Genomic DNA, 27889 nt, shown 5'->3' on the forward strand with positions numbered 1-27889 from the left:
TTCTGTGTCTATTTCTCAATTTAGCATAATTCTAGTTTCACACAAGCGGTTATTTTGCGTTTTTTTTTTTTTCCTAAATTCACACGACAGCAAGTTGCAACTGGAAGACCGGCATCTCCGTTCCAGGTGGGGACGGTAATGCGCCAAAATGTTCCCCTTACCATAGAAGAAGAACGGTGACGTCAAACCAAAACAGAAGTTTTCAGTGGCGGGAAATTTATTGAGCGTTACCTAAATCAGCTTGTTTTCAAAGTAACGGAGTAATTTATCTCTAGAAACTCAGTTGAATTTCAACTTTTAACAAACGTTGTAGACAGGCTTTTTCGAAGCACATATTTTTAGTTTTCTTTTTACTAACCCTGTGACGTGTGTTTGTCTTCGGGAAGATTATGAAAGGTGAAATGGATAAAATCGTCTCCTTGGCTGAGGAAGAAAGTACAGCGGAACTCCAGAAGTACCTCTCCTCACTGACTAATGACCAAGTAGGTCGATTAACAAAATGAATTGAACTAATTTGTGACTAACTGTGCTGATTGTGTTGTCTGGTTGTTTACATGTTATAATATTATCTCCCCATGATGGGCTATTTTAGCTTATAACTGCGACAACCAACAGTGCACTGAAGGGCAAGAAGGTCTGTTCTATGATTAAAGGGATATTTAAAGGTAATTGACCCATCTGTTTTTCAATGCTTGTTTTTAGATCTTGCTATAATATATTTAATGGCCATTTATGTTTGTAAGTGCTGTAAAAATAAAGTTTGCTTCCTTGTTTGTAGGATCTCCACCTGTTTCCAGTGAAGGAGCAAATCGCAGGCTCCTGGTGTATGAGCATCTCATTCCTCTCTGTGAGTCTGGGGATCTTCAGACGGAGGTGGCAGCTGATATCATCGGTCTGCTGATGCTGGAGGTGAGCAGGGCATATTGGTTCATTGGTAATGCAAAGACACAATATAAGCAGCATAGTGAAGATTTTACGGCTGTAACTTGAATTAATCGCGATTAATCGATTATTGAAATAATTGTCAACTAATTTAGTAATCAATTAATCGTCAAATGGAGTATAGAGGCTTGAAAAAATGCATTTTAGCTGACAGAACAACCCACAAAGAGTAGTAATCATACCAAAATTGTTATAATATATATATACATTTTGCATTTAATGTAAAAAAAAAAAAAAGTTTTTTTTCTGTCAGCTCTATCCAGAACTCCACAAGGGGAAAAGTTTTAGTTTCACCTGTTTTTTTTTTTTTTTCGTAAAAAGTCTTCTTTAAGGAACCTTTAACTATCCAATTATTAATCGATTCATTGAAAAAATTATCAACAGATAAATCGATTGGTACAATAATCTTTAGTTGCAGCCGTAGAAGATTTCTTATTGTTATATATTGAGTTTAGTCAATTTCTTACATAAAATACATGACAGTCTGGTTGTAACGTGTTTTTGTACAGACTCATACATTGCCTGGATCATCTCTTGCAAAACTGGCCAATATCTTCGTCGACGCCATTAAAGTGGGGAAAATGGGCAGCGGGAAATCCCTGGAGCTGTTTCCTACCATCCTCACTGCCCTTGCTGCATGTGAAGCCTTGTCATACGGCAAAGGTTAAAAGCTAACTGATTGATTCCCTTGATGGCAATCAGATATGAGGTATGAATGAGAGAGAACATGACTTCTTGTAATCAACAGGGGAGCTGAGCGGTGAAGAATACAAAAAGCAGCTCATTAACAGCCTCTGCTCCAGCAGGTAAACACATGTTGGCTCTGTTTTAGTAACTGGGCTTAACTAATGACTACGATGTGGTTCATAGGTTGTCTATCTTCTTATTTTTCATCCAGATGGGATCCACAGTGTGTTATCCACTTGACAACTATGTTTAGGTAAAAACGACTGTTCATTTTCTATTAGTCTATGTTGACAGCCTCATGAATCCAATGTTTATGATATTTTGTTACACTTACAAACTTTTATTTCTTTGATATTACAATGAAATGTTTTCCATCCCTCAGGGGACATTTGACCCTATTATTTCCAGTTTTTGATCAGTATGAACATAAAAAGAGGAAATGGCATAATATACATTTTACAGAACATTATTTCAAATTGTTTTGGGGAGAAAAGTATTTAACTATGCAATACTATTAACCAAATATGTTCCCAAACCAAGTAGGTGACTTTGGATCTATTTGGTTTGTAGCTTATATCAACATGGCGGACAGAAACTTTAATGTCTGCTGCTTCTTCAACCAGTTTGACACAAAAAGGGATTATTGAAATCATATGGATGATGATCATTAAAGGATAATTCATAAGAGTAATGACAATAAGCCAAATTCATATTTTAAATAATTAGGAAAAGGGGAGAAGCCTACTTTAAATCTTCTGACTGTCAGTGCACAGCAACGTGTAGGGGAGGGGCTGGGCTGCTAATCTATGTTCCACACAGCTGGAGAAACATCAGATCATCTATCTAAAATACTTTAAACTGAAAAGAAAGAGTTACATTTGAAAATGATGTCCCTATTTGAAACTTTTCGAAACCTGAAACCCGCCTTTAGTTCCCTGGCAGTGGGATTTATTATTAGCACTATAGAACACCTTGAATTGCTATACCTATATTTTTAAGTCACTTTGATAAAAAAAACAAAACAAAAAAACATCTTCCAAATGCATAAACAGCATAGAGGACAACATTTAGGTGTTGATTTTACTGTTCTGTTTATTTCCATACTCTCTGTCTCAGTATTAGTGTAACTGTAGAAATTTAAATCTGTGGGAATGTCTGCTGTAAATATAATGATGTATAAGAAATCTGGTATAGAAAAAGCATTTTCTTTTTCTTTTTAAGGGATGTGCCCATGTCATCAGAGGAGCTGCAGTTTCTGGTTGAGAAAGTCCTGAGAATGTTCTCCAAACTGGATTTGCAGGAGATCCCGCCACTGGTTTACCAGCTGCTGCTTTTATCTGCTAAAGTGTGTGTGTTTCTTCTTGTCTTTTGGTGGGGGCGGGTAATGTTTTACACATACATGTACAGTAGCAGCCATTCATAATGGCCCTTCCCAGTCGCATGGCAGTCCACTTCCCTGCAACTCCCAGCGAAATCCCCTCCAACTTCCAGCCACTGGCCCTGCATATTTATTCACTCTGACTCCACCCTTTTACTGAATTACAGAGTCTGACCAGGAGATTAAGCTTCTTTCTTGATCTTAATGTCCACAAATCATGACAGAAAGCATATTTTAGCACAAAGATTGATGTTTAAAAAGGAATTATAGGGAACAAGTGAAGGCCATCAAGTAGGGGAATTTTGAATGGCTGCTACTGTACATGTTCCTCCTACTGCTAAGTCATTGTAATACTTTCTGTAATTTCCCATGTTTTGTTTTTTCAAGGGTTGTAAGAAACAGATTCTGGATGGAATCGTCAGATACTTTAGGGACCAGGATATTCGCCAGGAAGAGGAGCAGAAAAATGGAGAGTAAGAAACTTCCTGAATTCCTTCTTTGCTCTACTGCAAACTCCCTTATTAATTATACAATTTGAAATCCTTGTTCTTAGAAACCTGCATCTAGAAGTTCAGACTATCCCACAGGACCAGCTGAGGCATGTAGAGGGAACCGTAATTCTCCATATAGTTTTTGCCATAAGAATGGACCATGAACTCGGGAGGGAGTTCCTGAAAAGCTTTAAGGTTCTATGCAGCAGAGCTTCTCTCTCTTTTTTGGTGATTATTTTAAACATAACATTATAAAGTTATTTTGTTTTTCTACAGACGTCCTATGGGAACCTGTGTCCTTTCAGCGTCGCCCTGTTGCTCTCTTTTGCACGTATCCAGCGATACGAGGAGCAGGCAAGACAAGCTTCCTTGTTCCTTGTGTTTGCCTCTTTGAAATTAAAATCTGTTGCGTAATTGTTTTTTCATTTCCCCTATTGCTCGAAGGTTTTTGACCTTTTGAAAGGGGCTGTAATCAGGAGCTTTAAGGATGAGCAGCTGCAGCAAGGGTCAAAGTTTCTACAAGACGTCCTGCCAGGTCACTGCAGTGTAGCGAAGATGATACTAGATGCAGTGAAGAACAGGTAATGAAATGTCTCATAGTTCCCCTTTAATCAGATCTGCTTTTTAATAATAAAAAAACAAACAAAACAAATCAAGCAATCTTTAATGTTAAAATAAACGATTTTGTTTTCCCTTGTGTCCACCTTTGCCTTCAGTGTGTTTGGATGGGATCATGTCACTCAAGGATTGGTGCAGCTCGGGTTCGTTCTTATGGACACCTTTGGACCCAAACCTGGACCATTTGGCAAGTCCACAGAGGGACCCGTCAGCGCTGCCCGGACCCCCCAACAGCAGGCGTGCAAGTTGGGCGGACAGATGCTCCTACAGGGCTTCAAAGTACGATAAAGTTTTCCCCCTATGCAGTCAGCCGTGTCATGCGGAAGAATCATAAAATCATTTTGCATTTGTTCACAGCTGCAAACACAATATAATTTCTTGGGATTTTATGGGCTTCATCTTTTACACCCTCTAAAAGGTGTTTCCTTCAGAATTGCTCAGTATTTCCTTCCATCTACAGCAAAGATGGTCTTATAATCTACCTTATAACCTAACTAGTGCTTCTCTGTTGTTCTTTCATAAAATCCAAATGAAACACAGAATTTTTTTTTGTTAAAGCTCACCTAGTGTTAATACTTTTGCCTGCCTGTCTGGCTAAAATGTTTCTTTACCTTCTCACCGTGTACAGATACACGAGCCAATTAGAGGCGAGATACTGGAGCAGGTCCTGAACCGTCTGGTCACAAAGACCGCCTCGCCTGTCACTCATTACTTGGGTAATAAAGGTTTCAGTAGTTTACAGATAAAGTGGCTCCTATCAGTTATGTTGCAGGAACTGATGCTGATGGGAATGTTTTGTCTCCTCAGACCTTTTCTCTGACCTTGTGACCTCCGCTCCAATGATTCTCCTAGAGTCGTCCTCCAAGGTTACAGAGACGTTTGACCACTTGACCTACTTGCCTCTGGCCACCGTTCAAGGCCTGTTGAAAGCTGTCCAGGTATCTAAACAGACCGATTCATCTTTTTTTTTTTTTTTTTTTTTTACATTCAGAGGTTTCTGAAGTGAAACTTTTATTTCTGTTTTCCATCTTCAGCCGCTGCTTAAAGTCAGCATGTCTCTGAAAGATTCTCTGATCTTGGTGCTTCGTAAGGCCATGTTTTCCAGGTATGAGCTGCTTTGCTCCTAATCAGACCACTCCAACACGTGAATGAGTTTCCTTCTTAACCTTTTATATTGCTCTCCATCAGTCAGCTGGATGGCAGGAAGTCAGCAGTGACTGGATTTTTGCTGTTGCTGAAAAACTTTAAGGTTTTGGGTAGCTTGTCTTCAAGTCAGTGTAGCCAAGCTATCTCCTCCAGCCAGGTACTGTCCCAACATCTCTAATTACAGACACAGATCACTTCTTTGTGATCTGTTAATAGTTTCTTTTCACTACTGATTAGGTCCAAGTGGATGTTCACTCTCGCTACAACTCTGCTGCCAATGAAGCCTTCTGCTTGGAGATTCTCAGCAGCCTGCGTCGCTGCCTTGGTCAGCAGGCTGATGTGAGGCTTATGCTCTATGAGGTAGGAAATATTTAAAACTAAGTTCTTTTTTTTCATTTTGCTTCTAAAAAGATTATTTTTTCTTAGTAATAATCCATCATCCCTTCTTTCACTAGCTGAGGCTGGGAAAGCTGCACAGAGCTTTAAACTTCTTTAAAGCTTGTTGAATGATTAAGAAAACAGTTTTTATTGTTTTTTTTTTTCAGGGTTTCTACGATGTCCTACGTCGCAACTCTCAACTTGCGAGCTCCATCATGCAGACTCTTCTTTCACAGGTACGTACTGGAGCCTCTTCCACAGAGCAAAGGAGTCAATACAGATCAGGGGTCTGTATTAATAGTGGGTAAAAATGATATAAAGAAACATGGTATAATAACAAATAGCAGTCTGCAAAGCTTCAGTAGTTTTTTATGAAGAATATTTGAATTGAATTTTCACAACAGAATGACAAAAAAAACCAAACAAAAAATGTGTTTTAGAGCTATTTTTCTTGACATTAGCTTGGAAATTATGTCTATGTTTTTTGTTTTTTTTTTATGTCAAATAATACCCAGCAGAAGAAAATCAATGCTTTATCTTAATTGTTTCATGATTTTCTTTATTTTAAAAGCTTAACATCCAATATAATGTTGGTTGTTTAAAATGCAGATTTGTAATGGCATGTATTTAACAAGAATAATAGGTTGTGTTTTATTCAAAGGTCATGTGATATTTTGCAGTTCTAAATGACTTTTATTTACCGGTAGATACAAAATTGCTCTGGATTTGAAAGTTGCAGACTCCTAGTTTAGATATTTCTTTTGCAGTTTGGGTCGGCAGGAACGTACCATCGCATCTGTGTCAGAGATCTCCCCTTGTTTATTATCATTATAATGTGTTTTAAAAACAATGATACCAGATGAAGCATTACGTCAGCTGTTGGGGGCTGTGACCAACCTGCTTTGTGAGTCAGCTCTAAAAGTGGCGGGTGGACTTCAACCCCCGTTAGATCTCTAAATTAAATTTGTGGAGATGTGAAAGAGGCACATTAATCCTGTTTTGAAGTATTTTATATTAGGGGTCTCATCTCCACATTCATTAACATTTATGTAACTGCATAAGAAGGCTAAAAATGGCTTTGGCAAGTTTAGCCTAGTAGCTGTTTCCTTCTCATTCTCCTGATTTGCAATTTTAAGCAACATGTTCTCGTCTTTCCCATTCCTAAAGGAGCTAAGGGAAATGGGCCTCTGTGTTGCTTTACTTTATTAACATAAAATAAGAAGAATTCATTAATGTTTTCCAGTAAGTTAACAATAAACATTACTTCCTCAGGTGAGGCGGTACTATGAACCGGAACAGGATCTGCTCCCCCCCATCAAACTGGAGCCATGCATCACCGCTCACGGCGACCAGATCTTCCTGCAGGAGCCACTGGTACTCTAGGCTTTGAGGTTTTTGTTGTCATGTCTTGCTTTTGTTGATAAGTGCTTTAAGATGTTTTTTTATTGTTTATATTAGGCACATTTAGTGAGCTGCACTGTTCACTGCCTGATGTGGCTGCAGAATGCACAGCGAGCTGCAAACCTTAACGCCGATGATAGCGACGAAGAGGAAGAGGAGGAGGGATACAGAGCCGAATTACAGGCGATGCTGGAGAGCATGACTAGACGCATGATCAAATGTGAACTGGAGGACTTTGAACTGGTAGAACATGGAGGACTGGGTTCTTTTTTTTTTTACTTGAGAATTTGAAGCATTGTTTAAAACTTTTTGGTCTTTTCAATCAGGACAAATCTGCAGAGTTTTCTTTGGGATCCAGCGTTGGAGTGAAGAATAACATCTACGCCGTGTTGGTGATGGGACTATATGAAGTCCTGATGGAGTATAACTTCATCAAAGCAAACTACAAGTAAAAATCCACTCTTTTCAGGGTTTTTGTTAGAAAAATTAAATCATCCAATTGTTCTTAGATAACTTTTCTATTCTGTGTCTTAAATACAATTCTATTATTGTAGGTTGAGAACAGTTCTTGTTTTGTTATTAGTAAGGATTTACTTTCAAAATAATAACTATAGTTGAATGAACAAGATCTTGGTTTCTTGAAATCAGTGAAACTTCTGTTTTACAGTTTTGTAGTTGAATTAAAAAGAAGTGCTAATGAGCTGTTGTCTCTGTCTGGCAGTAAGAGCCGCTTCGAGGAGCTTCTTGAGCTCTTCAACAAGCACCACAAGCTGTCCGAGATCTTGAAGGAGAAATCTGGAAAGGGTCGAGCACCGTCACACAAGACTCCACGCAGTTTACTCTCCATGGGCTTCGTCTCAACTCTCATCACCGTCCTCTTCAGGTCAGATCTCTTAACTGGAACACCTTCTGTGGGGTCACTGTGTTTCAAAAAGTGGTGATCAGAAACTTCTCTTTTTAAAGGTCCCTTACAAAGCCTTTTAATCTTTATTGCAGAATCATTGTCTCAGACTAAAATATGTAGAAACAAACAAAGTTTTAAAGGTCCTACATCTGGCTTTTTAAGCATATAATCACCTATAGGTAATGACATGATATAATACACTACATGGGTATTAATTTATGTAAGTTTCCAAGGACAGGGAGGAACTGCTGTCAGATAGCAGAACTGACAAGGATTACTCAGATATGAACCAAACAAGTGAAATACCACTTTGTGCATGGATGTGATGAATGAATTGCATCATAACATAATTAATTTGCATGATATAGGCTCCATTAGTACATTATGTATTTTATGCATAAAATAAAACATTAACAGCTTATTAGCAACCCTTACATTCCTTAAATATATGTGCAAAAATGTTCTAAATATACACACTAATTCTTTACCAATGGCTATATGTTTGCCTCTAGAAAATGTTTTGTCATAAAAAAAGAGCGAACCTTAGCCAATCAAATACAATAAAGCATAAATGAACTAGTTAATGCAACATTAAGCCTAAAATAAAAATTATTACTCCGTTTATAACAGACATCAAAATGATTCTGTTCGGATTTATTCTGATATGAGCCGATTATCCCTTCTGCTGTTCAGGATCAGCCGCACCTAAAGCGCAATGCTGCTTTATGGTGCAAGTTTTGATGATCTTAAAATAAATATTTCCTCTATGATTCAAAATGGAAAGTTTTTCATTTGTTTTGGCTACTGTATAAAATGGAAATAATGATCAACTACAGAAGCAAATGAGGTTTACTTGACTTGACCCGAGGCAAACGTGTCTGGATGAGGATCAAACCTTCCCTTCTGCTATTGTATGAGGGATAGTAATGTATGGAAGGTAAAGCAGGAGATTTTTATTAAAGGCTTTTTTTCAGACATTTTAACCGAGTTTAAATAATATTGTGGGAGACTGTAGTCACTACAGCAGTGGATGTATTTTATACCAAATGACATGATCTTTGCCATAAAAGCGACTTTATCGTAAATATTTTTTTTTTTAACGAACTTTCCCTGAAATCTTGAACCTTTGAAATGTTTTTCTTCTCCAGAGATAACAGTCAAAGCAGAGAGGAGGCTCTGTCTGTGCTCCGATCAAGCGGGGAGTTTGTGCGTTACGCTCTGTGTGTCGCGGTTCAGAAGATCCAACAGCTGGAGGAAAGCGGTCACACGGACGGTCCAGATGGGCAGCATTCAGACAAGACCTTCCGCTTCCTCTGCGACATGACTAGGTCCGACATCACCGCATCTTATTAGTGCTTTAGACTTTGTAGGTTAGTTTGGAGTTAATGAGTGTGTGGGTGTTTGGCAGTGTGCTGATGTGGCGTTACACTAATATCCCCGGTGCGGTGGAGGAGGCAGGGAGGAAGGAGAAGCGCTGCAGCTTGTCCCAGCTTTGTCTGGAGGGTCTGCTGCGGATCTTCACCACCTGCCAGCAGCGTTACCCAGAGAGGATGGCCCAGCTGCTTTCTACCATGGGTTAGATATACATTGTGAAGATACTGAAAGTTCTTGCTAAAAAATAGGGGGCCAGACATTTATATTTGAATCTCATGCAGACATGGCAGAAGATGAAGCTGAGCAGGACGATGCTGCAGAGATGAACTACTTTTACATCAGACAGTTCCAGGTCTGAATCGTCCTCCTTTACTAAAGATCCACCTCAGATGCCATGTAGTTTTCCCAACATTTTCTCTGAATGTGTTTTTTTTTTTGCTCGTTAACAGAGGGCGCTGTTCACTCAGTTGAGTGGAGGAGAGGAGGAATTTAACAGCCGAGAAGCTCAGCTGCTGGTCAGCATTTTGACCGTGCTTTCCCGTCAGCTGAAGCCCTCCTCTAAACAGGCACGTCCCCCTGATGCATGGAAACCGTCAGTCAGAGACGCAACTGTTTTATCTGACTGGTTTTCTTTCAATTTACAGTTTACTCAGATGATCACCTGGACAGTAAAGATGTGCAAGGAAACTAGTTTTGGTTGGTGCAGTTTTCTATCTGTCAGCTTACTAAGGGCACAGAAACAAACCTGGAATTGAACTCCTTGTGTTTTTGTCTTTGCTGTTCTAGAGGACTCTGCATTCTGTAAGGGGCTCCTGTCCCTTCTCTTCAGCCTGCAGGTCCTCTACAAGAGTCAAACGGGCCTTTTGCTGGAGCTTTGTCAAGACATTCACAGCCAGTTGGGAGATATTGATCAGGTGGTTAAAATTTCACTGTTAGAAGATTTAAGGTACATTTGCTTTGGCTTTATAAGTCAAAAATGAATTCGTTTTCAGTGCAGAACTGGGTGATGCTTATAGCCTTTTATTATACGGCGTTAAAATGGTTTACTTTCCTATCTGTGTAGTCTCCTTATGGGATGCAAACACTTTAAAACATCTTTTTTTTTGTTTAAATCTTTTTCTTTTTTATGAGAGATGGGATGCAGCCCTACAACTTTTACATGTTTCTTGTTAATTAATTCAAAATAATCAGTTATAGAAACACTATATATCTGGTTTTTAAAATTAACCAATCATTTAACATTATTTTTGCAGAATCAGTCACTTTGTTTTGTTCAAATTTAGACATCGTGGAAAAACAGATTCTTTAATATTTTTCCCATATGCCTTCTGGTCAAAGTCACAAAAACCTTTATTTATTTATATATATATATATATATATATATACTCACCGGCCACTTTATTAGGTACCCCATGCTAGTAACGGGTTGGACCCCCTTTTGCCTTCAGAACTGCCTCAATTCTTTGTGGCATAGATTCAACAAGGTGCTGGAAGCATTCCTCAGGGAGTTTGGTCCATATTGACGTAATGGCATCACACAGTTGCCGCAGATTTGTCGGCTGCACATCCATGATGCGAATCTCCCGTTCCACCACATCCCAAAGATGCTCTATTGGATTGAGATCTGGTGACTGTGGAGGCCATTTGAGTACAGTGAACTCATTGTCATGTTCAAGAAACCAGTCTGAGATGATTCCAGCTTTATGACATGGCGCATTATCCTGCTGAAAGTAGCCATCAGAAGTTGGGTACATTGTGGTCATAAAGGGATGGACATGGTCAGCAACAATACTCAGGTAGGCTGTGGCATTGCAACGATGCTCAATTGGTACCAAGGAGCCCAAAGAGTGCCAAGAAAATATTCCCCACACCATGACACCACCACCACCAGCCTGAACCGTTGATACAAGGCAGGATGGATCCATGCTTTCATGTTGTATACGCCAAATTCTGACCCTACCATCCGAATGTCACAGCAGAAATCGAGACTCATCAGACCAGGCAACGTTTTTCCAATCTTCGATTGTCCAATTTCGATGAGCTTGTGCAAATTGTAGCCTCAGTTTCCTGTTCTTAGCTGAAAGGAGTGGCACCCGGTGTGGTCTTCTGCTGCTGTAGCCCATCTGCCTCAAAGTTCGACGTACTGTGCGTTCAGAGATGCTCTTCTGCCCACCTTGGTTGTAACGGGTGGTTATTTGAGTCACTGTTGCCCTTCTATCAGCTCGAACCAGTCTGGCCATTCTCCTCTGACCTCTGGCATCAACAAGGCATATCCGCCCACAGAACTGCCGCTCACTGGATGTTTTTTCTTTTTCGGACCATTCTCTTTAAACCCTAGAGATGGTTGTGCGTGAAAATCCCAGTAGATCAGCAGTTTCTGAAATACTCAGACCAGCCCTTCTGGCACCAACAATCATGCCACGTTCAAAGTCACTCAAATCACCTTTCTTCCCCATACTGATGCTCGGTTTGAACTGCAGGAGACTGTCTTGACCATGTCTACATGCCTAAATGCACTGAGTTGCCACCATGTGATTGGCTGCTTAGAAATTAAGTGTTAACGAGCAGTTGGACAGGTGTACCTAATAAAGTGGCCGGTGAGTGTGTGTGTGTATATATATATATATATATATATATATATATATATATATATATATATATATATATATATATATATATATATATATATATATATTTATATTAGGGCTGAAACAATCAGATTAATTGTGATTAATCGATTATTGTAATAATTGTCAACTAATTTAGTCATTAAATTAATCATTAATGGATTTTAGAGACATTTTAGGATAAAAAAAAAATACTTTTTCATCTGTCAATCTGCTCTATCCAGAACTCCTCAAGTGGAAAAGTTTTAGTTTCACCTGGTTTAACTTTGTTAAAAGGCTTCTTTAAGTAACCTTTTGCTATCCGATTATTAATCGATTAATCAGAAAAATTATGAACAGATTTGTCGATTTGCAAAATAGTTGTTAGTTGCAGCCCTATATATATATATATATATATATATATATATAAAATCAGAGTGTATAAATTTGTAATTTAATCCACAACTTCTTGTGTGGGGAATAAATATGATGGGACAAAAAGAAACATTTCCCTTTAGCTGCTGAGCCAAGGAACCAAGTTTAACTTGCCTCCATCCATAAGATGTTAATGGAGGTTTAGAGAATCTCCACAGCTCACTGCTGAAGAAGCAGGCACTACTAAAAACCATTAGCTCTCTCCCAGGAAAGCCTTTTTAAATACCTTAGTTAGAGGTTTACTTCAGTCTTATGGGATTTTAACAGGAACCTTATTTTTTTTTCCAATGAGAGAAATGTTTCCTTCCCACACAGAATGCGAAATTTCTGTTCAAGCAGCTTCTTCACATTCAAGAGAAAACAGTTTTCTTGTTTTCCAAGAAATATGGAACATAATTTTTCCTGCTGTTGAAGGAACTTATTTTTCTCAGCTACTAATGGTCAACTGAAATTTTTAGAGATCTTGAATGTAAAGAAACTGCTTGAACCGAAAGCTATCCTCCTGTCTGGAATCCAAATTCAAATATTGGGATATTCACACACGGAAAAAAAAAAGAAAAGAAACCAGAACTGCTGGTCTCTCCACCCATAAACTGAGAATGAGTCATTGGGTCTTGCTGTAGGATATTTTCCCAAGATCAATGTCCTAATTGACACAAAAGACAGAGCCAGTCTTTTTGTAGACCCAGACCTGAATCCCACTCTAGCCTCATGAGGTGAGCTCAAAAGAAGCGCTCCTCCAGAGATCTAGGTGACTTACAGAGAGCATGACAAGACAAATAGTCAAAGATATTTATTTTCTCTCTGTGCTACAACCTAATGACATGCAGCAGGCGAGTAGGTGCATAACTTAACAGCTACAGCGGATGATCCGGTAACTCAGGCAAAGGGTTTGACGTTTATTTTATTTTTAGCAAAATGTTCTGAGTAAATTCAAATGATAATTTTCTTTGAATATGCTGCATGTTTTCAATAGGGAAATGTGCCACAGAGTTAAGGGCTGTATGTTCCAAGCTGATCCAACCATCCTGAGTATCTGTTATATATGACTATTTATCTCTCTAATCAGGATGTGGAGGTGGAAAAACAGTCTCATTTTAGCATCATCAACATGAAAACAGCAATGACTGCAGCAGTAAGTGTGGTTTTTGCTACTGAAAACGTTTGGATTTGTTGTCTCTGTTTTAACCTTTAACTCTCGCCCCAGCTGCTGGTCCTGTCTCAAGTTGACCGGGTTCTTGATGAAGTAGACTGGCTTATCGCCAGAAAGAAAACTCAAACAGCCTCTGATAAACCTGCCTCTGGTAGGATCTGTAGTTATTTATTTTCTCAAAGATGCTTAGTTGTATGATGTATCAAAGCTGCATAGTTTGAACAGTCGTGGATCTTCTCCGCTTGTAGCCGAGGCCTCCCAGGCTGCAGCTCAGCAGGATCCAGTTGAGAAGGCAGTGACTCTGCAGCTGGGGACCCTCCTGACCGCATTAAATGAGCTGGTCCAGACGGCTCTGCTACCTGGAAACTGCACCATAACACTGCTGAGAGAGCTGAGCCGTACTTACACCATCCTCACCACCCTGGTTAAATATGTGCGTATCATCTGACCCTTACAGCAATCCTTTGTGCTCAAACTTTACTCACATCTTCTCTTAAAATCCACATTGTAGTATATCCAGATATGTGTCAGCCAGCACGGATATTTGCCAAATAGATTTGAAAAATTGGTAGGTTTGAACTATCATTTGAAATTCCTCTATTCTTTCCTTGTATCACACTAATTTGATGCTTTTTCTATGCAGGTTAAACTCTCCGGTTCCCACCTGACGCCTCAATGCTACTCCTTTATAACATATGCCCAGGTACCATCCCCATCAGATCGATGTCATAAAAACTAGCTGGGGAGCATGATGTTTATTTGTTTTTCTTTGATTAGAGTGGAGAGTCCAGCTTCGGGGATGACAAGAAAAAAAAGAAGAGGAACGAGGTGAACACCGCTGCTTCGGTGAGGACTTAAACCACATTCCTGTTATAACTCTAAATGCCACTTTTATGATGTTTGGTTAATTCATGAAGTTACATTTCTAAATATAATTTAACTGAACTGTTAGAGGGTCACTAAAAGCCCCAAATGTTCCACATTGAACCCTGTCGTTTTCTTGGCAGGCAAAGCTGCTGCGTGAAACAAAGGCCATCCCCAACCTTATCTTCAGCATTGAGCAGTATGAGAAATACCTCATCACACTCTCCAAGAAATCAAAGGTTTTTGTAAACAATTTTATAGAAACAAATTACATATTTAACAAAAATAAGTGTTGTTCAGACAGAGCTTGTTCAGTGTTTAACGATTGGGGTCCATTCTTCCAGGTCAATCTGATGCAGTACATGAAGCTGAGCACTTCAAGAGATTTCCGCATCAACGCTGCTACCTTGGATGCAGCTCTGCAGGAGCAGGAGGAACCAGAGGAGGTCAGCAGAAAGCTTTCTTCCTTACCTCCAGTCTCTAACAAGTTTACTCCTAATGTTACAAAAATAGAAAAGTATGATTTTTTGTTTTCCAGATTCTGCTCCATTAAAGGTACACTATGCAACCGGTGTTGATTTTCTAGCGAGGCTCCCCCCAGAGGGCGAAAGTAAAAGTGCACTGTCGTAAATATGCACAGCTGTTCTCCTGGTTTCTCCGTCAAGCCAGGCGCGGTTGTTTTGAGCTTAGCAGACAGGCGAACGCAACGAATGACTAATGCTGCGTTCACACCGGACACAGCTGGCGCGACAGAAGCAGCGAGTTTACATGCAAAGTCAATGGTTGACGTGCGTCAAGGCGCAGCAAAAGGTCCCGCGGCGCGTTTTGAGCAGTAGGCGCAGCGCGTCTGAGCAGCTGAAGCAGCGTGTCGGGCGTGTTTAAGCATCTGACCGCGAACGCGCTGCTGCTCGAGATGGAAAAATTGAATTTTTGCTGCTCGACGCGCTGCGTCAACCAATCAGAGAAGCTGATCTGGGAGCTGGCAGGGAGAAAGACACAGCGCTGATGATCAGAGCGCTATGATCACTCCTCTTAAACAGTTTATTGACGCCTAAATTAACTTAAAATGCAGAAATCTGCCGGCAGAATATGTTGGCTTTTATTATCCTGCTGCCTGCAGTTTGGATTATTTAGATGAAAAACACCTACCAGCTGCCGCTGTGAACCGCGAGGAGGCGACCCGGCCAGAGGCTGCTGATGAAGGGATTCCTAATGTCGGCGCACCGCTGGTATGTGGGGGTCTGAGCGGCTCCGACAGAAAAAATATTGGAAGGCAGGATGATAATCTGAATGAACTGACTGCACTGATTACGTTTTCAGGTGTATTTTCTCACTTAAAAACATATTAAAACTACTTTATTCCCACTGATCACAGCAATTATAGCTGCAAGGCAGAGAAAGGATAGTGAAGCTCCGCCCAACGTGCGTCAAACACTTTTGCACCGCGCAGCCAGAGCAGCAAAGCTGCTCCAGCCGCACGTCAGAACTAACTGGTACAAGCAGCAAAAATGAAGCAGCAGACGCGATTTTGCTGCTTTTGCTGCGTCCGGTGTGAACGCATAACTGCACAAAGCCACTGTGCTAGCAACGAGCATGCTTTTAACTGGGGGCGTGTAGCAGTTCTCGCCGTAAAGCAAGACCGACTCTCGCGAGACTTCTGAGCCTGTGGGTGCGGGTCGGTGCTCCTGCAATTGCAAGTGCGGTATTTCCACCACAGACCACCAGGGCAGCCGAGAATACCTTTGTTCAACCTGAAATGACTCATTTAATCATCCAAAACGTTATGGAACACATTAATTAACTGAAAAATGTTGCATAGTGTGCCTTTAATGTCTCTTCTCTCTTATTTCAGACTCAGGAGTCACAGGAAACAGAGGAGGCACAGGAGCCCAAACAGAAGAAGAGAAAACAGTGATCTGGAAGGATTTCTCCTCTCTGCATCATTAAACCCAACCTGTTGATGTGTAAGAGGAGCAGCCCCAGAAGCTGCTACCTCCCTTTGCTCAGAGAGCCTTTGGTGATGCTGATGATCTGGTAGATGTCCAGGGCCTCGCCTGTGGGAAATTTTGCACACTTTATTTAATAAGCAATTACAGTTATGTCACTTTGTTATAAGACCATTCTTAAAATATTAACAAATCAGTTTAAACGGTATTAAAATTGGAATTAGTTTTTCCTTATTCTCCATTGTTGAAAAATGTGTAAATAGTTTAGCTTGTTCTTTTCGATCCCCTTATAAACATTCTCCTTTTATTTGAGTAAAAAAAAAAAAAAAAAAACAGTAAATGTGCTGTATAGCAAGATGATTTATACACACTAATGGGTGCAAACACAATGTTTTCTTTTATTATTGCATGTTTGATTATTAACTTTCTTGCTAGTTAAGTTACAAAGAAGAAAAATCTTATTTTTAAGCTATTTAAAACAATAAGACTAATGGAGAAATCCGACAGCTGAATAACATCAACTAGTGCTGTGAATATTTTTATATTCTTGGCTAAATAAATTGTTCTCTAAAAAATCTTAAGACTTCCTCCTGTCTTCTCTCTGTATTAAAGCGCTCAACTAACAAATCCTGGTATTTAAACCAAAATAGCTCACAAAGCTGTTCAGAACTCACCAGGTGGAATACCGTATCTCCTTTCCAAACCGGTTGGGTTAGAAGGAGTCACACAATCCATTGTAACCTCCTTCCTCAGACACCGATCGATGTCCACTGCACTGAAGAACGCTACAGACTGGGGAAGGTCCTGCATGCCCAAAGCATGGGCAAACATGCACCTGCCATGAAAAGCATCAGCAAATGTTTATTTTCACAGTCCTACAATGGAGATATCGGTAAATAGGGGGGTCTTATTTATAAAGTTTGTGTCAGACCAAACAGGACCTGACACATGCAAACACCGACTTCCACGCACGCAGAGGTGATTTATGGTGGTAAAAAAAAGTGGGAAATTTGGGAGACAAATGTTGACTGAGAACTGAAGCCAGCTTGCGTCATAATTTTTCACTTAGATGTTTAAGTTCACTACGTATCAAACTTAAATCGTAGATCGTCTAACTAATCAGCGAATACAGGGTGTTTGCTGAGTGCATGCTGGCACTGCTAATGTGACCAATTGCAAACAAAAGCCAGCTTAAATTCGACCTCCAAATCCACAAACGTTTCCTCATCATCGCTTCCTCTCTCCAATGATCATCAGGGCGAGTCGTACCACAGGTCAAAGAATAAATGTCGAGGTGTGAGGATTTCACACAAATTGCTGTAAACATTTAAACCACCCTTGCGTAATGGATGATTAAACGATACTGGAGACTTTGGAAATGGAAAGATTAGGAGTGAACAGATTTTCAGGGATTAATGTTTCCTGAACCACAATAATGAGTCTGGATCAGCTGATCAGACTCCATAGAGCATTGCTGTCATATCTATGAGCTGAACTGGGTCCAGTCCTGGAGAGACCAACCAGTGCAAATCTGCCTGGTGACTTTATTAATCTGATCCCTCCACATCAGGCCATTTATTTACAGTGGCAACCAAATATATTTATCTGACTTTCCACTTCTCACCAACATCTTAGCGGAGCTGCACTTTTTTCTGCTCTCACCATTGGTAATCATTAAATAACATAGATCAGCTGGTTAATTTAAATACACAATGAAATTCATGCAGTTTTTGGAACATTTATGGTTGAATGAGGCCGTGTAAGGGCCAAACATGAAGTGCAGCTTTGGACGCAAACTTTGAGGCACAGCTGTGATCTATAAAGAAAAAATTTCTTCATTTGGTGCATGCACATAGTTTTATAACTTGACCTTTTTTTTTGCCGTACCACATTTTTTTTTTTTTTTGCATGAGCACGCTTTTATAAATGAGACCCCTGAACTGTTCTGCACAAATACCTTGTAAGGAGGTTTGTGATTTGGAGTGCCAGCGCTGCTCTGTAACGGTCTTCGCTGCGAACAAGGTACCGCACTTCGTCGTGGATGCTGATGCAGAAACGGCCGTCGATGTTGTACTCTTCAAAGAGCCACTTCATAGCCACCAGCATTAGGTGCAGGTAGTCCACCGCCGAGCTCTGCACCGCCCAGTTCACTCTGCTAGTGATAAACTAGAAAAATGACATAACATGGGTCAACAAGATAGCAAGGCAAGTGTCCCATTAGTTAAAAATTAGGAATCCACTGAGAAATTAGCAGCTGACAAAAATCTGTTTAATGAGCGGACATTGTATCGTACATAGGCTGTATCTGCACTGCAAACACTTTTCAGTGTGGAAGTTGTGGGGGACACAAACAGAGTCAGTTTTCTGTAAGTTATCTGCAACATCCTGCTTCCCAGGAGTTGGAATGTGATGCGACATGGAGTCTTTTCTCCTACATATTCTTCAAAATGGAAAAATAAAAGCACATAAAGATAGATAATATCAGAATTATTGCTAAAGTGGCGATTACCAAAAGCGTGTGTAATATAATGCCTCTGATGCCCCAGCCAAGTTCAAAATGAACTAGATCTGCACGTCTCACCTCATCCTTTACTGCCTTGGGCTCCAGAGCTCTGCTGATCCTGCAGCCTAGAACAGGAGTGGCCGGCTGGGCTGAATGAGCGATACTCTCCAGCTTGTTGAACATGTCTGACTCCGTGCCTCCTGCCCAGACACGTTTGCCAACAACATCCCACCTCTTCCGCCGCGAACTGACATGGAATGAAAAATAAAAAGTAGACTGTAATCAAAGATGGAACAAATACAGCCTCTGAGATTTATAGTGTTTGATTTGCTCAGTTACCTTTGCGATGCAAGTCTACTGATCCTCCGCAGCTCCTCCAGCGAGATGCTTCCATTCTCCTCCCTTTGCACATCTATGCCCAGTTCATTGACGAGCCACTCGCCCTCCTCTGATAGATGGTATCTGACAAGAAAAATACATAAACTGAGACAGCCTCCAAACAACCACAAATAATTATTTAGTTGCTGATCTCACCTGCGTACCCCCTTGGTTAAAGCATACATCTGCCTGGCCTTGCTGGCGGCCTCTGTCTGATTGAGGCGGTGGTTGAACTGCATCAGCAGCCTCTCTGCAAACGGCTGCCCCGCCCCGTATATTCGCCCGTAGTTGAACACCTTAGCGTGTTCTCTGCTGATACCCACAGCGTCTGCCGTCCTGCTGTGCAGGTCCGTGCCTTGACTCTTCTTTCCCTGAAGGGTCATCCACCCAAACGCTGTGCAACCTAAACCGCAGATGTTTGGCAATATTAGATGAATAAAAGAAAGAAAAAAAAGCATTTTTCTGTAATGGAGCCCAATTTAATGGGGATTATTTTTACCATGCATCCCGGCAAACTGAGCTTCTCCAAGTACAGCAGCAATCCATAACTCCTGAGAGTCTACATCTGCCCCAACCAGGTGATATCCAGGTGGTACCTGAACCATGGCTTTTAGTTCGCTGCCTACCCGGTCCCTCTGAGGAAAAAAATTATTTATTCCAAGCTGTCTGGTAAAACAATGATTTCACACTCATTAATATGAGTCCAACTCAGGACTTTTAAAGAGTAATTTCAAAATGTATTTTCCTGTGTTGAATATTTAAACTGATAACATCTAGGGTGTGAAAGTACGACGATTGGGTGCTCAACTTTGACTTTACTATGTTGCAGATTTCTCCCAGATCTGTTTGGAGGGTCTGTATTCTTTTCTTTGCATGTTGCACAGAAATCAAGAAGGTTCTGGTATCATTTCTCCTGGGCAAAATCAAGACCAAGGGCCAAAACACATCCAATGTTCTTATGTCTGTTCAAGACTACATATGTATAACTTTCAACTTGTGTATTAGAGAAAATTCACAAAAGATTAACAAAAGAAGTTTATTAAACCAATTCAAGTCTCTAAGAAATAGAGAAATTCAGATGTTTAATAATAATCTAAGAAAATGAACAGAACAACTATGCCTTTGAATGTGTACTTAAACCCAGCTTCTTACCCGGGCATTACTTGCGGTCAGCCAGGTTGGCTCCACGGCCCGCCGGGTTACCGTCCCAGCTGTGATGACCTGAGGCAGTATGGCACCATACTGGCCCTCTTCATCGTAGTCCTCATGCCTGTAGAGGAATCGTAAAGTTAGACAAACAAAGAAACCTTTTTTTCTATTACAACATGCCGTACAAACCTGCTGACGTTGCGAGGAAGCTCTCCCTTTCTTAGCCACAGCACCATCTGAGAACTGAGATTAAAAAAAAAAAAAAAAATCCACATTCGTCCCTTTTAAAAAGTAATCAGCTGTGATCAGAACAGCCAGCAGAACCAGGTACCTTATCCGCTTGTGAGCATTCCTCCAGAAGGACATCGTCTTGTTGATCTCCAGCGCTCGTGTTGCATTGGTTCCGCTTCTTCCAGCGCTTAGTGTGCCATCCTCCATTTTAGCCAGGAAGTCCTTCGAGAAAGGACTGCCTACGTTGTTGTGGTTACCGTCCTGTGACTCACAAAAAGTCAGAGTGAGGAAAACCGACCCAACAGAACCATCGACGATACAGAAAAGAGAAAACCGTTGCTCACCTTGTGAGGTAACTTAAAAAACCAACATCCTGGAATATCTACATCTTCGTAGGGGCCGTTTCCATGGTGATAGTGGCAGTGACTCTCCTCGCTGACGAAACGGGGATCTTGGGACACCTGGTGAAGAATAAAAGATGTGCAAAACAATGAATGCCATAAAATCCTCACAATGAGAGAAACTTTCTTGATCTACACTGACCTTCTTCAACTTTTTCTCCTTTTTCACCGCTCCAGCTCCATTTTCTTCAGAGAGACGTTCTAAAGAACTTAACTCCTCCACCTTTAAGTGCAAAAGAAACAAATAAACATACAAAAAAATAAAAAATCTAAGTCTGAGCAAGTAGCAAGGATCGATTACTAATAAGACTCAAGCAATTACACCAAAGCTCCGTTATGAATACAATATTTCTATGCTGTTTTTCTGTATTTGTTAAGCTCAGCACCTTTGTCCAAACAGCGCTGTCGGTCCACACAAGCTCATCTGAAGGGTTCAGACACTCAGGTTGCTCCTTGCTGTTTTGCTCACAATATTCTTTGTATACCCTTTCAATTGCTCTGTGGAAATACAAACACAACAACACAATATTAGAGGATGAATTCTGTTGCAGATTATTTGACTTTTACCAAAAATTCAAAGTGAAACATCCAACCAGGAAGAATCACATTTAGGAAAAAGAAAATTCCTTAAAAATGAAAACTACAGTCATTGCTACTCTGCATACATATTCATAGACTATAAAGAAGAATAAGCAATGAGTTTTTAATGGTGGAAAGATTCAAGGCTGCTATGAAGAGAAATCTCATTCAATTAAATTAATGTAAAATTAATAAAAAACTAATTTGCCTTTTGTTTTAGTTGTGCTGTGTGATCAAGGACAGCGCAACTGACTTCAATGAAGAAGTCATTGCTGCTCTACAGAGGAGTGGTATTAAAATCTTTGATCAACTAACAACATCTGCCAACATCTTTGGCAGATCCACTGCTGATTCCGTGTCTTGGCTCCTTGGCTCAGTACGTTAAGCCGGTTATTACAAATTTAGGGGTTAAGATGGATGCTGGTCTTAAAATGGAAGCGCACATCAGAGCCGTTATAAAGTCCAGCTTTTTCCACTTAAGGCAGCTAGCAAAAGTAAAACCCATTCTTTCCAGACAGCATTTCGAAACAGTGATCCATGCATTTGTGACCACACGGCTGGATTACTGTAACTCACTTTATACAGGGGTCAGTGACTTGTATATTTCTCATCTTCAGAGGGTTCAAAATGCTGCTGCACGTCTTTTAACAGGTACACGAAAATTCGACCACATTTCCCCTGTTTTAGCTTCCTTACACTGGCTGCCAGTACATTTTAGGATTAATTTTAAAATTCTTTTATTTGTTTTTAAAACTCTTAATGGTCTTGCTCCTTCTTATCTGTCTGAGCTGTTACATTCTTATACACCCTCCCGTTCCCTCAGGTCAGCTGATCAGTTGCTTCTGAGGGTCCCAAAAACAAAATGCAAGCTCAGAGGAGACCGTGCTTTTTCTGTGGCAGCTCCTAAGCTGTGGAATGATCTGCCTCTGAGCATAAGACAGGCCTCTTCTCTTGCTGTTTTTAAGTCCCTTCTTAAGACTCATCTTTTTTCCTTGGTTTTTGGCACAATTTGAGAGGTTTTACTTTGTTTTATTCTTTTTGTATACTAATATGTATTTTACACTTGTTTTTTCTCTATTTTATAATTTTATTGTATTTTATGATTGTGTACAGCACTTTGGTCCTGTTCGGTGTATAAAGTGCTTCATAAATAAAGTTGGTATGGTATGGTATCTGAATCAACCCTTCATCAACGGTTCAATTGGTCTCAAACAAAGTGTAGCAAAGGGCCATGGAGCCAGTGCAGAGCTTGTTCAGGAACGGCAGCTGGCAGCTGTGCGAGTTTCTGCAGGCAGAAAAAGGGGAACACCCTGATGCTGACCTGTGATCAAGGAGAGCGGCTAAAACGTCGACGATGGACTGATGGTCTGCTAGAGTGGCACTCAAAACATGGTCCAGGAGCAACGATACAGGAGCAGTTTGGTGATGAACTGATTGTTTCAGCAGGATAAGAAAACAGCTCAGAAACAAAGGCTGATTCCTTTATTTTTAAAAGAAACGTTTATTTCTGTATGCTTTGGCTGAATGTTTTCTGGTAGGACCGTGCAAGTGGACCCAGAGCCATGTGAGGGTGAGTGGTACCAAGAATCAATTATTTGCCATTCCATCGTCCCAAGAAGAGATTTGCAATATTTATTACTTTCAACATCACACTGCTGCTTGAGTTTGGCCGTTTTCTTTTTTTATAGATATTCTAATACACGTCCAATTATTTTCTTGCAATGCAAGCTTTGTGTTTTAGCTGAACAGCACTAAATCATGTACCTATGTGGGCACAACGACTCCAGTGTGTCCTCCTGAGAATTCAAATTGTCCCTCCGTCCCGGTACCAGATACCCCCAGCCATGTTTCTCTGTGTAATGCAGGGGGAAACCGTCCCACGTCAGACCCATCAGCTTCGGCGTCAGTCTCATCTGCAGGCTGATGAGGTTGGCTCCAGGTGACCAGCAGTCCTCCGACATCTTCTCACACAGCTTACGGTACCACCTGAAGAACATCAGCCCAAAGAAAGTTTAAGATGATCATCAATAGATAACTGTGGTGGTTTTAGAATAAGCTTACCCTGGATGTCCAGGAAGATGTTGCCTTCTTTTAGGAAGACGAGTCACTGTTTCCTTTAATTTCTCAACAGCCAGCCTGCTGGGGCACGGACCTGCCATCTCCTCCTCAGATGGTGGGCCTGGGTCTGAAAACCACAACAGGCTGCTTTATTGGAATTGTAACTTGCAGAAATGGAGTAAAAGTTGAAGAAAGGTTATACCATCTTCCCAATCTGGAAGAGGGGTGGAAGTCTTTGCCTCATCTGTTTTTTTGGAGTTTTTTCTCTTAGCAGCCATTTTCTTCTGTTTAAACTCCTGAACGTCCCACTCAAGATCCCAAAGCCAGGGGTCGTCTTTGTACCTTAGAATGAAAACCATGAGCTCCAGATCAGGGCTCAGCCAACTTTACAACCTAAAAAACCTTGTTGTCTTCAACCCTGTTAGATAAAACATGCCATAAAGGCTAAATTACCCTTTAAAAAAAAAAAGGAAATATGTTCATTTCATAGAAAGAGAAAGAATGGAAAAAAATGCATCTAAAAATTACAACTAAATAAGTAAATAAAAGTTACTTAAAAGTGTGAAAATAGCATGAAAACAATTTGCAAATAAAAAAAGAATAGCGTTTTTATCAAATATTTTTTACTCAAGGTTCTAGAGATCTATAGACAAGATGGCATTCAACCATTTAGCCTGTCTACATACATCACTTTATGACACAACCTGGAATTAGATGCTATAACAGTCAGCAACACGGAGCTTTAATCATTTACTTCCTGACCTGTCATCCTGCACCAGCTGACAGGCATCGTCGGCAAGAGTCATCAGAGACTTCTTCATCTCCCTCTGGAGCTCTTCGTAAACATCCTGAGAATCCTCCAGGTACCGTTCCCAGTTCTGATTGACGGGAAGGTAGCTGACACCCATCTCCAGCATCCCAGCAAACGTCACCGGATGCGGACACCTTACCACACAGAGGAGAGTAGAGAAAGTTTTTAAAAGCAGCTAGTTTAAACACATTTTCATTTTTCAGTTCAGAGATGTGCTGTTTCCCTAAGAACCAAACTGATCTGTATGACCATAATGTGGCAGAAACCTAACAGTGCAGATCACAGAGCAAACCTCAATGAAACATGACAGTAGAAGCATCATGCTGTGAGGAAGCTTTACATTAGCAGGCTGGGCAGATTGATCACACATTATGTGGGGAATAGAGTAAGCACAGAAAAAAAAATGTTCCCCTAAAGTGAAATAAGAATTTAAAGAGAGACTTGACACGTGCGTCTCAATGATTTAGCATAAAATAACATATATTTTTTGGATGTTTAAAGCTGTTAAAGACATAACCAGAGAGACTTCCAGTTTTAAATAAAAACTGTTCTGCGAGGTTCTGACTCAAGTAGGCCAAAAAAAAACATTCATCGATTTTCTATTCTATTCTGCATTTTAACTGTGCGTTGCCCCATGATGGCCTGTAACAGTGAATTTAAGGATTTAACCTGACAAAATGAGGTAAATGGGTTGATAATTGTGCATGGTTTAGGTAGTTAAAAGTTGCAGGTTAACATTTACAGACCTCTCCATGAAGAGCGGCAGCTGCTCTGAGAAAACCTGATGCGTCGCCTCAACGTCCAATGCGCAGTACTGCATTAGCTCCTGTAGGTGGCAGCAGAAGCAAACGGGTTCTCCCCTAAGGTCACTTCAAGATGAGCAAAACAAAGTCCTTATGTATTTATTTACCTGGAAGTTGTTCCTGACATCAACCATGCTTCCTTTCACAAAGATGTCTCTGGCCTCTTTCTGCAGCGGTGGTCCTCCCACATAAAGAGCATGAACGTCCGCCAGGTTGTTAATGCTGCTGATGTTCACCCAGTCCCAGGAGCCAATCTGAGCACAAAACATGTCTCTTTAAGTTGCAATGATGAAAAAAGGAGGTCATTTTACAAAAAAAAAAAATTAAAATTTAAAAATTTTAATAAGCAAATTAAATAAATCAGGAATACGAACCGCTGGGCCTTCCCTCTTCTGTCCAGCTTTCTTAATATGCTCCTTAACCTCCTGCAGACCCCTCTTTTTACCCAACTTATTTGCCATCCACAGCGTACGCTGAAAGCCAGTTAACCCAGAGATGGCCATATGAAGGCTCATGGTGTCCATGAAGCGTGCCTTTGGACCCTGAATGGAACAGAGATGGTGGCTTGATCAATATAGTGTTACAAAAAAAAAAAAACAACACCAAATATCCAAACTAACCTTTAGCAGGTACTGCTCCTTGATGAAAGATCTGTCAAAACTAACGTTGTGACCCACTATGAGCCTCTCCTTCCACTCACCCCTCGGAGGACGGGAAGAGTTAAAGGGGGTCTCTAGAGGAATGAGGTCTGCAAGAGTGAGCTGGTTTGACCAGGAGTATCGCTCCTCAATTAGACGCTTGCTGCACCAGGAGTACCTGACCAAACCAAGCATCCAAGGAGGATGTTAGTTACCAAACATATAAATGCCTTGCATGAGTACTCACAGTAGATTTTCGCATTTTATCAAGCTACAACCTAAAACTTCAGTAGGTTTCATTGGGATTAATGTGACATAAAATCCGACCAAAATGTGAAAAGGAAGAACTTTATAAATGGTTTTCCTGTTCTACGCATCATGCACTTCTATGTGTACATTTGGATCATTTCTCACCAGTTGGTGGGAGAAAGTGCTACTGCCAGTGTGGGGCACTGTCCCTCAGTCGTGCAAACCTCCACATCAAACACGAGTGCAGACTCATCTGGGAAATCCACTTTCTGACTTTCCCCCTCACGTCCGTAGCAGGTCCAGCCCACCTCCCAGCTCCATTCCTGAGGCATGGGTGGGAGGTCGGCCTGCAGCAGCTTTGTGGCGGACTCAAGGTAGGGAAGGCTCTGCTTCTCAGCCAAGATGCGAAAGTGCTCGTCTATGTTTTTGCCGTACATCCGGGGAAGTTTGAGCTCCACCTCAGGCAGCAGTGACGTTTCCTTACCCCAGAGATCGTGAGTCTGCAGGTGCTTTATGCTACGCTCCACCGCTTCCTCCCTGTAATCTGGCTCAACGCCATGGAAGATTTGCTCGTGGAGGTTTTTGGAAAGCATCTGGATGTTAAGGGGGTTCATACGGGTCTCTGTTGAGTCCTCGCCCTGCAGCGAGCAAGTTCTGGTGGAGTAAGACTTTGAACACCTCCATCGCAGGAAGAAAAACGTCCTCTGGAGAGAAGAGCGTAACAGATGCAACATCACCTCATGCGGACATCTCAACTGAGCTGTGGAGAAAAGAAAAGAAACTATCCTGACATAGGTTTCTTTAAAATATAAATATCAATTACCGTAGTGTTCCTCAAGTATATTTGAATCAGTGACACCACCACTATCTATTTAAAACAAAATGTTACATCACAGAAAAAGAGTTCAATCTTTTTATTTTGTTAACCCATTTAAGATACTAATTTTTTTTGGTTTAGGAGAAGCTTCACTGCAGGAAGGCGATAACTAAGGCCAATTTTCTGCATGTGTGGTGACCACTGGACTGACTGTGCTTCACAACCCCTTCAACTGAGGAGCTATGCATGTAGTTTATTAACTTTTTCTACCACATTTTTCCTTCCACTCAACTTTCCATTAATATAATTGGATATAGTAGTTTATTTAGCCAGGACTCTTTGCAGATTCCCCACCTTTTGAAGGTTGTTAGTGACTGTCTGTTGGGTTTCCATATTTGTGGAAGCCAATATTTCTAGAAGTCTTTATTTTATATAACCTAGAGTTAATGCAACCTTTAGCCATTATATGCTAAACGCAATTATACAGAAAAGCAAACCCCTGTGTGTAATGAGAATAGCGTTTTGAATTGAACTATTAAAACAAATACAATTTTGGCACTATAAACAGCATCAGCAGTTCAGTAGGGCTGTTTTATTCGCCCTCTTTTTTTGTTGACACCCCTTCTATAATCAGTTCTTTAAAAATTGCGAATGTGCTGAACTCTGCAGCACCACGTGTTAACCAACACTGCTTCCGAGTACTCATCTATAAGCAACAACGTCACAATAACAATACCTAGAGGTTATAAGTAAGCACGTGGCAAAGGTAAAAACGCATTCTTTAGCCTACTTTGGTCAATAGGGATTGTTTCCAATCGAACAGTGAGGCATCATGCGTTCTTCTTTTAACAAACTGGAGTTGTAACGTCAAAACAACAAGGCTCAACTTCAGCGACCCCTTGCGGCTTGGATGATTCATAATTCTAAAGCACGTTGAATGAAAAATTGA

At 40.7% G+C, this 27889-nt stretch overlaps 2 protein-coding genes across 2 annotated transcripts; one reads left to right on the forward strand and one right to left on the reverse strand.

Annotated features, from left to right (window-relative positions):
- Window positions 1-182: 182 nt before the first annotated feature.
- On the forward strand, window positions 183-16670 carry fanci (FA complementation group I). The gene is made up of 37 exons (XM_038300016.1): window positions 183-482; window positions 593-665; window positions 779-909; window positions 1452-1605; window positions 1691-1748; window positions 1841-1882; window positions 2851-2974; window positions 3395-3480; window positions 3561-3693; window positions 3775-3852; window positions 3943-4079; window positions 4215-4395; window positions 4745-4832; window positions 4924-5054; window positions 5151-5221; window positions 5305-5419; window positions 5500-5622; window positions 5808-5876; window positions 6913-7014; window positions 7099-7284; window positions 7368-7489; window positions 7763-7924; window positions 9094-9273; window positions 9354-9520; window positions 9601-9671; window positions 9769-9885; window positions 9964-10015; window positions 10106-10233; window positions 13430-13495; window positions 13568-13664; window positions 13762-13946; window positions 14025-14081; window positions 14157-14216; window positions 14291-14359; window positions 14521-14616; window positions 14722-14823; window positions 16230-16670. The coding sequence occupies exons 1-37, from the start codon at window positions 390-392 to the stop codon at window positions 16290-16292; spliced, it is 3969 nt and encodes a 1322-aa protein (XP_038155944.1). The 5' UTR covers window positions 183-389; the 3' UTR covers window positions 16293-16670.
- polg (polymerase (DNA directed), gamma) lies at window positions 16210-27812 on the reverse strand. The gene is made up of 23 exons (XM_038300018.1): window positions 27731-27812; window positions 26289-26883; window positions 25857-26052; window positions 25611-25778; window positions 25344-25490; window positions 25180-25259; window positions 24385-24567; window positions 23825-23964; window positions 23626-23749; window positions 23329-23550; window positions 21372-21483; window positions 21128-21208; window positions 20929-21045; window positions 20685-20845; window positions 20543-20596; window positions 20357-20474; window positions 19704-19839; window positions 19361-19607; window positions 19166-19288; window positions 18905-19073; window positions 18281-18489; window positions 16998-17158; window positions 16210-16431 (listed from the first exon to the last, which is right to left on the reverse strand). Exons 2-23 carry the CDS (start codon window positions 26855-26857, stop codon window positions 16367-16369), a joined length of 3582 nt encoding a protein of 1193 aa, XP_038155946.1. The 5' UTR covers window positions 26858-26883; window positions 27731-27812; the 3' UTR covers window positions 16210-16366.
- Between the last annotated feature and the right edge of the window lie 77 nt (window positions 27813-27889).

The sequence above is a fragment of the Cyprinodon tularosa genome, unplaced genomic scaffold, assembly GCF_016077235.1.
Source record: "Cyprinodon tularosa strain WSP-4 unplaced genomic scaffold, ASM1607723v1 ctg44, whole genome shotgun sequence".
In the NCBI taxonomy this organism is placed as follows: Eukaryota; Metazoa; Chordata; class Actinopteri; order Cyprinodontiformes; family Cyprinodontidae; genus Cyprinodon; species Cyprinodon tularosa.